At 34.5% G+C, this 12,344-nt stretch overlaps 1 protein-coding gene across 7 annotated transcripts in view; it reads left to right on the top strand.

Moving 5' to 3' along the window:
- The window catches only part of ebf3a (EBF transcription factor 3a), a 109,121-nt gene extending 97,619 nt beyond the window's left edge, over positions 1–11,502 (top strand). For 3 of the 7 annotated variants that reach the window (XM_068002381.1, XM_068002382.1, XM_068002378.1), the window contains exons 12-16: positions 1,233–1,298; positions 2,795–2,972; positions 5,882–6,070; positions 6,490–6,687; positions 8,465–11,502. In XM_068002381.1, the coding sequence (XP_067858482.1) occupies positions 1,233–1,298; positions 2,795–2,972; positions 5,882–6,070; positions 6,490–6,687; positions 8,465–8,496 (663 nt within the window). In that variant the 3' untranslated portion in view covers positions 8,497–11,502. The remainder of the gene's footprint in view (positions 1–1,232; positions 1,299–2,794; positions 2,973–5,881; positions 6,071–6,489; positions 6,688–8,464) is intronic. The other 4 variants (XM_068002383.1, XM_068002384.1, XM_068002379.1 and 1 more) reach the window with 3 other exon arrangements.
- The last annotated feature ends 842 nt before the right edge of the window (positions 11,503–12,344 follow it).

Below are 12,344 nucleotides of genomic sequence, written 5' to 3'. Positions count from 1 at the left end.
AGCATAGACACCAATTTCAGAGGTAAATGCCCATTGTACGAGCCATCCATCCGGTAACTTTCTATATTAAATGCTGTTCCTATAAACGTATGGCATGCGCAAGAAGTGATGCCTACAGTGATTAATCTTGATAAATAAAGGATGGGTCTGCTCTTAGAGATGAAAGACACATTGAGCCATGGTTAGTGCTACAAACACACACATTGTCCTTTGAAATGCTAGTATAAATTTGATGGTAGAAGGCACCCATTGTATAATTTTTGTTTCAGTCAGCTGAAGTCTATTTACATGAAAAGGTTAAAACAAAGAATTAATGTTAACCTTTAGCGAACTATTACAAAGTATCAGCACCAGAGACAGCTCTTGTACTATTTCGCAAGATGTCAATTTTTGTCTTCTTTTATAGTAATGTAAGCCTTTAATTGGAAAAGCCATCATTCGGTCATGGCAGTTTGTTTTCCAAAGAACAGCAAAAGTGTAAAATTGAACATGGCATGTTTTCTTCATTAAAAGAGTTAAATTGTGAATTAGTCCATGCAACTGTAAAACTAAAAAGAGGAATTCAGACAGGGATAAGACAAAATTCAGTTCATCCGTACCCTCAGGCATAAGTACTCTACAATCTCTGGATGTGAAGTCATTTATGAAGTCCTTTACAACATGCAGTCAAAGAGGTTAATTGAAAAATTTCTTAATGTCATTATGAAAGAACTAGATTAACCTAAGTTAATTCACTTCATTGTTCAGAATAAAGAGGAATAAGCATTGAACCCTCTTGCAAATTTGGGGCATGAATTAGGGGTGAGATGTTGTCTTTGAAGACTCAGCCAGTTTAATTAAGATATGGAAAATTGCTCATTGTTCTTCACTACTAAAGTCCTAGGAATTAGCAGCCAGATGTGGTGCCTGTACCTTTCATATCTACTATGTGTTTGTTTGTTAAATACCCACAAGGCTACATCATTAAAACTCAGGCTTACCTTTCCTTAATTCAGCATCTAAGCTAGAAACTAAAGCATGTAACATGAGGTCGTCTTATTGAGATCTGTGTTTTCAAAATAGCTACATTAGCGAATTTGAACTGCGTTATTTACAGTTCTTAATTTGGGAGACATTTTTCTGATTGTAAGTGTGAATGTATATCTTTCCATTGGGTTTGTGAAGATAAATTGGAACTATCAATGTGTTATACATTCACTGACCGATTTTATTTCACATTTGATTTTCTTTAGGAAGTATTACTGAAGAGAGCAGCTGATTTAGTAGAGGCCCTATATGGAATGCCGCACAACAACCAGGTAAGTTAAGAATAAGCAACATGTTGCAAGGAGATGAATAATTCAGCAGGTAATATAGGATAGCATAACTGAGTTTATTACAAGGCAGTAATACATCAAGAGACTCAGATGACATCATAAAGCATCTAAGTGAAGCTTTAGTAGTTTATTAACATTACCTGACTCCTTGGTGTGTTACTGCTGCAAAGCACATTCCTAAACATGTTCTTTTTATATATATATATATATATATATATGTGTGTGTTATCGTTTGAAGAGAATCATTTAGTTCCTGGACGTGAAAAAAACAGATAATGAAATGTGCCCACAGTGTACCATTCAGTTCTGGCTGAAGTGATATTGTAGCATATGACTCTGCTACCATGATATAAACTTCTGCATAACTGGGCGATATCAGGAAATATCAATGTGTATGTTATATGTTGAGCATTAAGATCAGTCAGCTTTTCTATAGTAATGCCTTATTATAGGCAAATGAAGCATTTGGCCTTTTGATGTGACCCGTACTAATAGATTAAAGAATAAACCTCTATCTCAGAAGTTCATTGAGTGATTTTTTTTTTATCAGGTTCTGTTTTATAGTCAAAGTAAAAGAGAAGTATTAACCATACAGTTTTAAAAATACAGTTGTATAAGCCAAATATAATATATGTAAAATCCAGTTATGCACGAGTTTTTTTTTGAATAGAGGGCAATTCCCCCCCCCCATTTCATAGTATTCTAGTTTTCTGTAATTTATATGCCTGGATGCAAATTCACAGCTTATGCAAGAAAAGTAAGATTTGTATGTATTCAATGAGTAATATCTATCGATATGCAAGTAAATTGGTTTCAGTAGCCTGCAGAATTCAAATCAAGAATATAGCTTTAAATTGCAGCACCAAACTGTAGCATTCCTGATCTGACTTTTAATATTACATACAAAGAAATATAGTAATGTTATATGTGATCTGTGGCAATTAAATGATTACTAGAGTCTGGCAACTAGTTAATGCTTCTAGTTTTTTTTATAATATGGTTTGAGTTTATATGTGCACTTTTTAAATTGCATTATATTGCCTCATCTGCATTTATGCAAATTTGAACATATTAAAATTTTCTTCAGGTTCCAAGCATTGGCATATAAGAGGATTTCACTGTATTTTCTTTTGTTTTATATTTTGAACATCCAGCTGCTGGGCAGCTTGATGCAATAGCATGCTTTCAGGGCAAAGCTAAATCTTTCATTTGTTTCTCACAGCAAGTTCCTTTTGCCGAGACGACTCACATTTAGAGATTAGTTTTGAGCCCATTGTGAAATACGGTGTGTCTGAAAGAAAATCTCAACAACAGCACTCAAATACATTCAGAATAAATCATCAGAAAGATGCTGTGAAAAGAACCATAAATAAACAATATGAATACTTTATCTTTGAAATCTGAGCTGCATAATTTTACCTTTATTTTTGAAATAAGTCACGTTTATGTGTATGTCTAATATTCTATTTAATTTCCAGGAGATAATTCTCAAACGAGCAGCTGATATTGCTGAAGCTCTGTACAGCGTGCCACGTAATCACAACCAGCTTCCTACTCTCGGCAACACCCCAGCTCACAGTGGCATGATGGGAGTGAATTCTTTCAGCAGCCAGCTAGCAGTCAATGTGTCAGAGTCATCACAGGGTAATGACCAAGGTATGTTAGCGTGCTGGAGATAAGTCCTTACAACAGCCGTTTTCCCCTCAGTGTCTAACAAGTCCTGTCCTACATTGACTTTAGAGACCTCAGTAATACTTCAAAGCCCTTTACCTAATTAATCTCCTTGGTTGTTGTTTGACACTGCTACTGGATCCCCCCCTGTTTACTTGGCATGGTAGTGAATTACACTGCCTGCATAAAGTGCCTATGTAAAGTACTATGCTGCAGCTTCAAATAGTTATGCATCTGTTCTTCTTCTTGTGTTTAAAAGCTGTGTTGCAAACAGAGAAAATGTTCTTCTAATCAATCATTATGCAAAACATGCATAAACTTAAAACATGTTTAACAGTCCAAGTCAATGAGAAAACAGAAAAACAATAATATATGATATTTAATATTAAAGAGAGGATAGTGAATGAAAAACTTAAATACAGAATTTATTCTGTGGATTTGGAACCCTGCTAGCTCACAAATGATGATATCATGCATGAGTTATCAGCATTTCCTCATGACTGGAATAAATTCTGTATTCACAGCAAATTATTGACAATATGCAGTTTTATTCTGAAAATAAGTTATTTACGTTATTTTTGAACGACATTTAATGACAAAGTAAATATAAGTCTGTGGGACACTTAATACTCAACATATTATGTGAGCTGCTTCTTTTCCCTCCCAAGAAGTGCATGAACACCATCCTGAAAATCACTTTTGCATCAAGTAAATTTATATGCTCTTCTGGGAACAAAATATTACGTAATAGCAGTGAATTTTAGAGTAACACCGAGGTTGTAGCTCTATGACTTTCAAAGAAAAGATTGTTTCAAAAAGTAGACTTTCCCCACTACGTAGAAATATAATGCATGGTTCTTTATACTCTGTTATCCTCTCTTTATAGCAAGTCTTGGAGCTAAGACGTCATGTTCAATCATAGCTCAATCCTGTAATACATTTGACTTCTGGCTGAGATGGACCTTGAATTTAATTTTTCATCCTGTTAAAGAGATTCTCAAGATTGCATAGAATTACTTATAGAATTACATAGAAATTACAGCATTCGGTCCAACTGGCCTATGCTGGTGTTTATGCTCCGCACGAGCCTCCTCCCACCCCTCTTCATCTGACCCTATCAGCATAACCTTCTATTCCTTTCTCCCTCTTGCACTTATCTAACTTCCCTTTAAATACATCTATGCTATTTGCCTCAACTACTCCATGTAGTAGCAAGTTCCACATTCTAACCACTCTCTGGGTAATTAGTTACTATCTTATATTTATGACCCCTAATTTTGGAATCTCCCACAAGTGGAAACATTTTCTCTATGTCTACTATCAAACCCCTTCATAATTTTAAAGACCTCTGTTAGTTCACCCCTCAGTCTTTTTTCTAAAGAAAAGAGCCACAATCCGTTCAGTCTTTCCTGAAAGTTACAACCTCTCAGTTCTGGTATCATCCTTGTAAATCTTTTTTGCACCTTCTCCAGTGCCTCTATATCCCTTTTGTAATATAGCCAAAGAACTGCTGAGAATTTGGAAAACAAAATGTTTTTGCTGCTAAGTGCAGTTTTGTGTCCTCTATTGTTGAGGTTGAATGGTTAAATAATATTGTGTAGTATTATATTTAATGGAAATTAGTTAATAACTGTGTGATAATATTTTCTTATTCTATTATGATTATTTTGGCCATGAGTGATCTAATTTGATTTATGTTGTTGTATAAGGCCCCCAAACCTTGAGTTTAGAAACTGATTAAAAAACTAAGTGTGCGTATAACACATTTGGCAAAATTATTATGGTTAATACAGAATAGTAGATACCTGAGAGTGATTACCAGACAATAATATTATTAATAGATTCAAATGACATAATGTCACTGTAATGGTTTATAACTGTCATCTGAGAGCTGAGGTGGAAATCACACACATGTATCAGTTATGCTTATAATATTTACATGAAGTTAGTGATATAGTTTTACAGTATTTCATTTTCACCTCTTTTATTTGTTGTGGTAGAGATCAGCAGCAGGGATGTTTCATGCAATTGATATATGATGACATCCTTACTGAAGAATTAATGATTGTGGCATAATCATGGCAAGTTTATCTACTGATAGTCTTTGGTGATGACCAGAAAATAACAATCATTATATATGATAATGATTTAAAAATATGATTACATAACATACATTCAAGCTTGTGTTCAACTATTTAAAACTATTAAAACAGGTGTTACAAATTAATGCTCTTTAATGGAGACATGCCAGAGATGGAATTTTAAATGTTATATGAATGTAATAAACATTCTCCTTCTTGCTGGATGTGGCTTTTTGAGGCACTTCAAAGGCTATAAGTTCATTCTGGCTATTGCTTCAGTCAGTGAATCAGACTTGTTGATAATTGCTGCTATAGCTGAATGTGAGAGCAGCTGACAGCATATGATTGAAAAAATCTTTTGTATGCTGTATCAATGAGGAAAAAGGAATTCTGCTGCTTATCAGAAAGTGTCAACTGCACAACATAAAACTGCAGCCACTCAACTTGATATTTTAATATAAAATTTATTGTAACTCCTCATAGTGAATGAATCTAAAAGCTAAATCATAACTTTATTCAATCTTATTGTGGAAATATTGCACTAAGATCTGCTAGATTTACTTTTTTAAATCAAAAAGTCTGATTTTTAAAAAAGACAGGTCAGTCAGTTTTAAAAGTAAACTGTATCATTTATCCACTTGTAACTTTTGTCTTAGCTTTAATGGAAACTTCTTTCAAGAACCAAAGTAAACTTTCAACAGATTTGCTTTAACTTCTTGCAAAGCATGAGAAGTTTGGCAGATTAGTGCTAAGATTGATAGCATTTCTAAAAGGAACCTTTCAAATATTACAATGTAAACTTTTCTTTTACAGTAGGGTACAGCCGTAACACAAGTAGTGTCTCCCCGCGTGGATACGTTCCCAGCAGCACCCCTCAGCAGTCCAATTATAACACAGTCAGCAACAGCATGAATGGATATGGTAATGCCGCAATGACCAACCTGGGGGTACCAGGCTCTCCTGGATTTCTGAACGGTTCATCAGCCAACTCTCCCTATGGCAGTAAGTGTCTGCTTTACTAGTAATATATAAGCAGTAGCTCCATGTGCAGTTTTATATTGAATAAATGCTTGCATTAAAAATGTAACATTTTATTTTTTTGTGAGATGTCAGCTGCTGGATAAAAGGAAGGGTGACTCTGGAGGCTGGACACAAATAAGTAATAAATTCAAACTTCATTGAGCATTAGATGTGTGGATTCCAAGCCATAACTGATTGAAAATGCATTTGCTATGCAAATGTATGACAAAAAGTCCATCACAAAAGAGTTTGCCTATTATCCAGAGAGTGGCCTAGCTGGGACATTTTTTATTTCTAAATTTTTGTAATAATTTCTAAAATTGTTTTAAAGGCCTTCTCTACTACTCCTTGTGTACGGTGCAAACCGAAGTCTCAGCCTGATTATTTTTGCTTTGTTGCAGTAGTGCCGTCAAGCCCTACCATGGCAGCCTCTTCGGTCACCCTCCCTTCAAACTGTAGCAGTACACACGGCATTTTCTCATTCTCACCTGCCAATGTCATCTCTGCAGTGAAACAAAAGAGTGCATTTGCTCCTGTTGTCAGGCCTCAAGCCTCTCCTCCACCATCTTGCACCAGTGCAAATGGAAATGGACTTCAAGGTGAGCTAGTATCCTTCATTTCCTGATCCACCTTCAGGCATGCTCATCCCATACAATACTACACATTAAAATTCACAACATCTTTCCCACTGAGAAAAGCAAAAATTATTGCAATTGTATAGTCTGCACTGGTTAATCGATTCTCTAATGAAGCCAGTAATACACAAAATGTGTTGAAGCCGGACTGTGGCCAGATGCACTTTGTTTTGTAATCAGAGTATGTGTGCTTCTATAGTCCTTGTCAAAGTTTCAGCTTTCTTTGTTTCGTCTCTAAGTGTGTGATGGAGCTTTATAGAAATGGTTAAGGACCGAATGCTTTGGTATCCTGATACTATATTTGTACCCTTTAGGAGACATATTGAAATCAAATAAATTTGTGAACTTCACACATTTCACTGCAGCTTGATTTTGTTTCATGCATTTACACAGTAGACAAGAAAAATTCTTCAGAGTGCAATTAGGCATGGCTTCAAACTTCTGCACAGTCCTGAGTCTGCAGTAAACATTATCCAGAAAACTAAATGACTCCTATGCCAGCAATATCTGTAGGTTAATTTGATATTCTTCAGGGCCTGGTATTGGCCTTCACTAGGCTGACCTTGTGTGCAGTCTCCATGTTTAAGTCATTTGCAGTTATGATGCAAGTATGACTAGCACATGGTTATAACAACACTTTCTAGTAACTGAAGTGGCTTTCAAAAAAACAGTAAATGTTGAACAAATAAATAGATCAGACTTCTTCTGGTAACATGCAAATTTAGTATAATTTCCTATGAAATTATTTGCTAAGGGTGTTTCTCATCAACTCCAAAGTAACCGAGAAATATTATTTAAAAGTTTAAGTAAACTAATGAAAATTTGTGGTGACAAATATAAAGAGACTATATGACGAATACATGAATGCTAGCAATCTGATCCTCTACTTAAACTTTTGTTAGCTCTTTTACTGAAATTTTCTTTGACTTCAATTTATAATTGTGAAAACTAAATACAATGGATACCACTGACATAAATGAACTTGTATGAAATCAACAATCTGGAAATGTTAAGAATTGCACATTAAAATATTATTAATATTTTCATGAAAAGTCTTAATTATCAGTGACATGTCTTGCTTGTGGGCTTAGGGCGTAAGGTTAAAAAATGAACAATTGAGCAGAAGATAAGAAATGTAAGTGCTCTGTGTATAGCGCATGGCAGCTTGAGGTACTGGAGACTTTTGATCTCAGGCAGCCGCTGGCTTGGTAACACAGTTGTTATGATAAAATGCAATTAACAGAAAGCAAAAATTGAGGTCCCCAGCTAAAGTCAAAGTGCTGGGAGAAAAGAGGCAAGGTTGCTAAGATTTCAATTTCAGGAACCGGAGAAGTGTCTGGTCCTTGACTACTGAGTGAGTTGGTCCTGTCTGACGTTACCAGAACTGACCATGTTGTTTCTCACCTGTCAGCAGAGGCAGCCTCCAGGGAGTCTGGACCACTGTTTGCCATTAACAAAACACTAAGAGAAATATCACACATGTGGTAGGCAGTATGCTGTTCACCTAAAATGTCAGAATGCTCCTCTTTTAAAAGTGAAGTCTTTGTAGAATGTCTTGTTAAAAAGCACATTTCAGTTTTTTTTAGTCTGGACCTGCATGAGCCATACTAAACAGCTGCATTCAACAAAGCTTGGTCTTCAATTCAGTAACTTGCTGCCGCAATGAGCATTTCGGAGCTTAAATATATTTAGAGTTAGTACTGTTTAGTTGCTAATGGAGTTTCTGTTTCTTCCTTTTTAGGTATGTCTGGGCTTGTAGTCCCACCAATGTAAGACAACACTTGTTTACCTAGAGAAACACCAAGCTTCCGAGGATGAACTTCAGGGGACAAGTTCATTACATCAGAAGATGCTGTCAGAAAAGTATGAGCAACATTGAAAAAAAATCAACAGATCCTTCTACTGTTAAGAACAAAAAATACATTATTACTCACTGAATTTACTCAAACCATTAGGAAATGACCTGCAAGCAACCTAATTCTTCATGAACAATTTCATTTTATTAACAGAACTTTCTCATATTTTCACATTTCTCTATCTCGAAGAAACAAAAAAAAGCAATGCCTATTTTGTATAAAGTTTCAGATGACGTCTTGGCTATGTCTAGTTCTTGCTATGTGTTGGGAGAAACTTTGTGGATGCACCATTTTGATTATCATGAAACACTGTTGAAATATTCCTCAAGCAGAACATTTTTCAGTACTATATTTAGATTCACAATGGTTGTGTATCTCTATAATGTGAAATAATTTTTGTGGGGGTGAGTAAGGGGCCAAGGAGGTATAAGCCATTGAACTGGAAGGAGAAGACTAAATGTATGATTTAAGAAATGGGGACTTATGGAGGGCTAGGGGAAATTTATCATGCTTAAATTCATCTTAAAAAAACTGAACTTTGTAACTTATTGTAGTTAGAAATTGTAACTTTGATATTGCAAAAATTCTTCTCTTGCCTTCAACAAGCACACTGACAGAGATACAAAAGCTACTGTCTGTTGGTAAAGAATATACTTCCACTGCTAGAGCTTCCTGTTAAACAAGTGTGATCTGCAATGTTTTTTCAACTTTTGCTAGCACTGTATACTATTGCATTCTTAGGCTACTGTGAAGTCTATGTTCCTTGTACCAGAAAGTTGTCCTTTGACTTCTAGATCCTTCTCCCTAATGTGTTTTGTATGTGGTTATAAAATATTGTAGAATTTTGTGATTTTGCCAAAGTTGTAGCTAAATATTTATACACTTGTCTTGAATTTTTCAGATCCACTTAATATTAAGGAGAGAGGTTTTATTCCTTATGAAGTTTGTAAGGAGTAAAATAGTCCTATTCTTCATTGCTACACTTTCTTTCACATAAACACAGTCACTGAGCAATTTTTTGTAACATACCAATATAAATATTGTATTTATCTTTGAAATTTTGTATATTGCTTTCCTTCATTTTATTTTATCTTGTATGTATTTGTTCGTCAAGGCCAGGTATTGTGATGCCTAAGGAGCATTAAGCCAAGAACATTTGCCTTCATCTATTTCATTTTATAAGATTGCTTTGTCCATATGTTTCATTTTTACTACCAGAATCTGTTGATTTGTTCAGACCTTCCGTCCAATTTTTTTTATTTGAGAAAAATCAAATTCATTGTTTATTTTTATATAATTTTTAAGTTATCTGAACAAATAATTTTGAATAAAACTGTTGTTGTATAGTCAAAATAAATTGTTTGTGCCACATGGCTGTAATGAATAATAGTAGAAAACGTGCATGTGCAGCAGCCACAGAAGGATGATCCAATTTGTGGTTGTAAATTATTTAGAATGTAATATTCATTTTTAGCTGCCACCCATGAATTTGCCACATAGTAAAAATGTATTTACTGGAAAAATTTGGAGGCCTAAAGTCAAAATGGAAACTTCAGTTCATCTGGTAAACTGATGTTTGATTAAAAGGTATGACAATTAAATACAGAAAGACTTCTCTGATGCCTTAACATTGGAGTTCTTGACAGTAACTTTGGTGCCACTCTGTCATTGGTTTACACCACAATTGATAATCATCACTGCGGCTGTCAAGGATGATCTATGGTGTAAAAAGCACAAACTTTGTACAAACACTTACTCCAATCCCCTGCAAGCCTCCACTCTGTTGTACCCTGCAAGTCCTCAGAATAGAAGTACTGTACTGCAGTGTCTGAAAGTGGAAGTTTCTTTCCCAATGTTTCATGCCTGACAGTGCCCAATCTGTTTGCAAAGGCAGAAAATAGGTACATCTTTTGACCACTTTTGTGCCTTTGCATTGCACTGTGTGATTTGCTAAAGCAGCATGCAAAATGCTTTGCAAACTGCAGCAGAATTGGAGGTCGAATCGCAATGGGGAACATATATTGTCATTCTGGGCAAAATGCACATTTAGTAACCGTTATTTTATTTAATTCGAAAGTAAAAAAAAATGTATCACAAGTGTTGAATGTGCAACACATTTACTCTGTGATAGCTTCATACAACATACTTACACGGAAATGTCTCAGAGATTTTTCTTATATCTGAGGATCTTGTTCCAAAAGGAAGTCATGTACATGTGGAAAAAAATTGCAAGATTCATCATTACTGCAGTATGGTTTTGTGTTTTAGATTAATTAGTCAATGCACTCATTGCTTCCTTGTCTTCAATCTTAAAGCTTCACTACATGGTAGAAATAACTGTTAAGAAAATTACAGTAAGATTGTTTTATCTGTACATTTTTCAGATATTTAACTGTATAAAAACTGTTCATTTTACACGATATTTAATTAAAGTATTTCTTGTCTGTGAATTACTTTTTCAGTAATTTAATATGAGGTCTCAGAATATGTGTTGAAAGATGTGCTTATATAAATATAAGGAAGACCAGCAAAACAGTTGAGGTCATTTTCTAATTATGTTTTTTTAAGGGTTTTTTTCTTCAAATGGTTAAAATAACGCATGTCTCCATGAACCTTGAGTGTTTTATTTTTTAACAGTACTATTGCTCTGTGCAACTTTTACATTTTTCAGACAGCTTTAATAGTTTAATTTAAGTTTAATTTAAATTTGAACGTACAGTTTCTGTATTCAAGAGCAAATATATTTAGGATATAGGTTTGACCTACAGAAGGGACTTTTTTGTGATCTCAAAAGCTTGTCTTGTACTTAAAGAAAAATACAAGTTAGTTCTAATAAAGTTATCAAATAATTACTAAAGTGTGAAGACTATGTTTAGACAGACTGGCATAAAGCTTGGAGCATTTCTAAATACACATAATAAAACCAGGTAGAAATGCACTACAAAAACTGTTCAACATTAAAAAAAACAAAAAATGTTCAGTTTACAGCAGTGAAATAAACCTTCTCACTGTGCAACAGACATTTTTTAAACATCAGTTTGTTGACCTCTTAATGAAGTTTGTAAATATAATATTTGTCAATTGAAAATCCAAATGTGACATCTTCCATGGGAAGTTTAAACTAACTGGTGTAAATTCAAATTCACACAAAGAGATCCAATGTGATGCACTCCTTGTAAGGCTCAGGAGTTCGGTGTCTTGCTTGTCTTAACTCACATTTTCAGGCTCTTGGGTGTTTAAGGCTTCACATTCGTAATGTCACTTGGTGCTACAATATTAAGACTGTTAAACCAATAATAAGTAAATTATCCGTATACTAGTAATGAGCAAATTAAAGATTTTATGTGAGTTCAGCAATGCCAACATGTAATACTTTGTCAAGTGTGGTGAAGCAAAAGCTGTTTCCTCTTTACGTAATGGGAAAACTGTAATAAAATACATATCAGGCAAATGTCAAAATATTTCATTTGTCGGTTCCGTCTTGATGTGAACATTTATAATACCATCCTTTAGAAATATTCTTTTTCAGGTCATCTACATTTACATTTCTTTACTTTTCAACATATATCAGAAGATGTGTTTTGACATGTTTTGGCTTTATAGTCTGCTAAAGTATACAGTGTAAATTAATGCTGGCACATGTTGCTCCTTAATTGGTTTTCTCAGGAATAAATATGCATAACTTATTTTAGTAGCTAGTGCATTTGGCTAATGACATACATACAGTTTTGTATAATCATATTTCTATTAGCAATACGTTGATTT

This window comes from Heptranchias perlo, chromosome 21 (assembly GCF_035084215.1).
Source record: "Heptranchias perlo isolate sHepPer1 chromosome 21, sHepPer1.hap1, whole genome shotgun sequence".
NCBI lineage: Eukaryota > Metazoa > Chordata > Chondrichthyes > Hexanchiformes > Hexanchidae > Heptranchias > Heptranchias perlo.
This window is presented reverse-complemented; position numbering and strand designations above follow the sequence as displayed.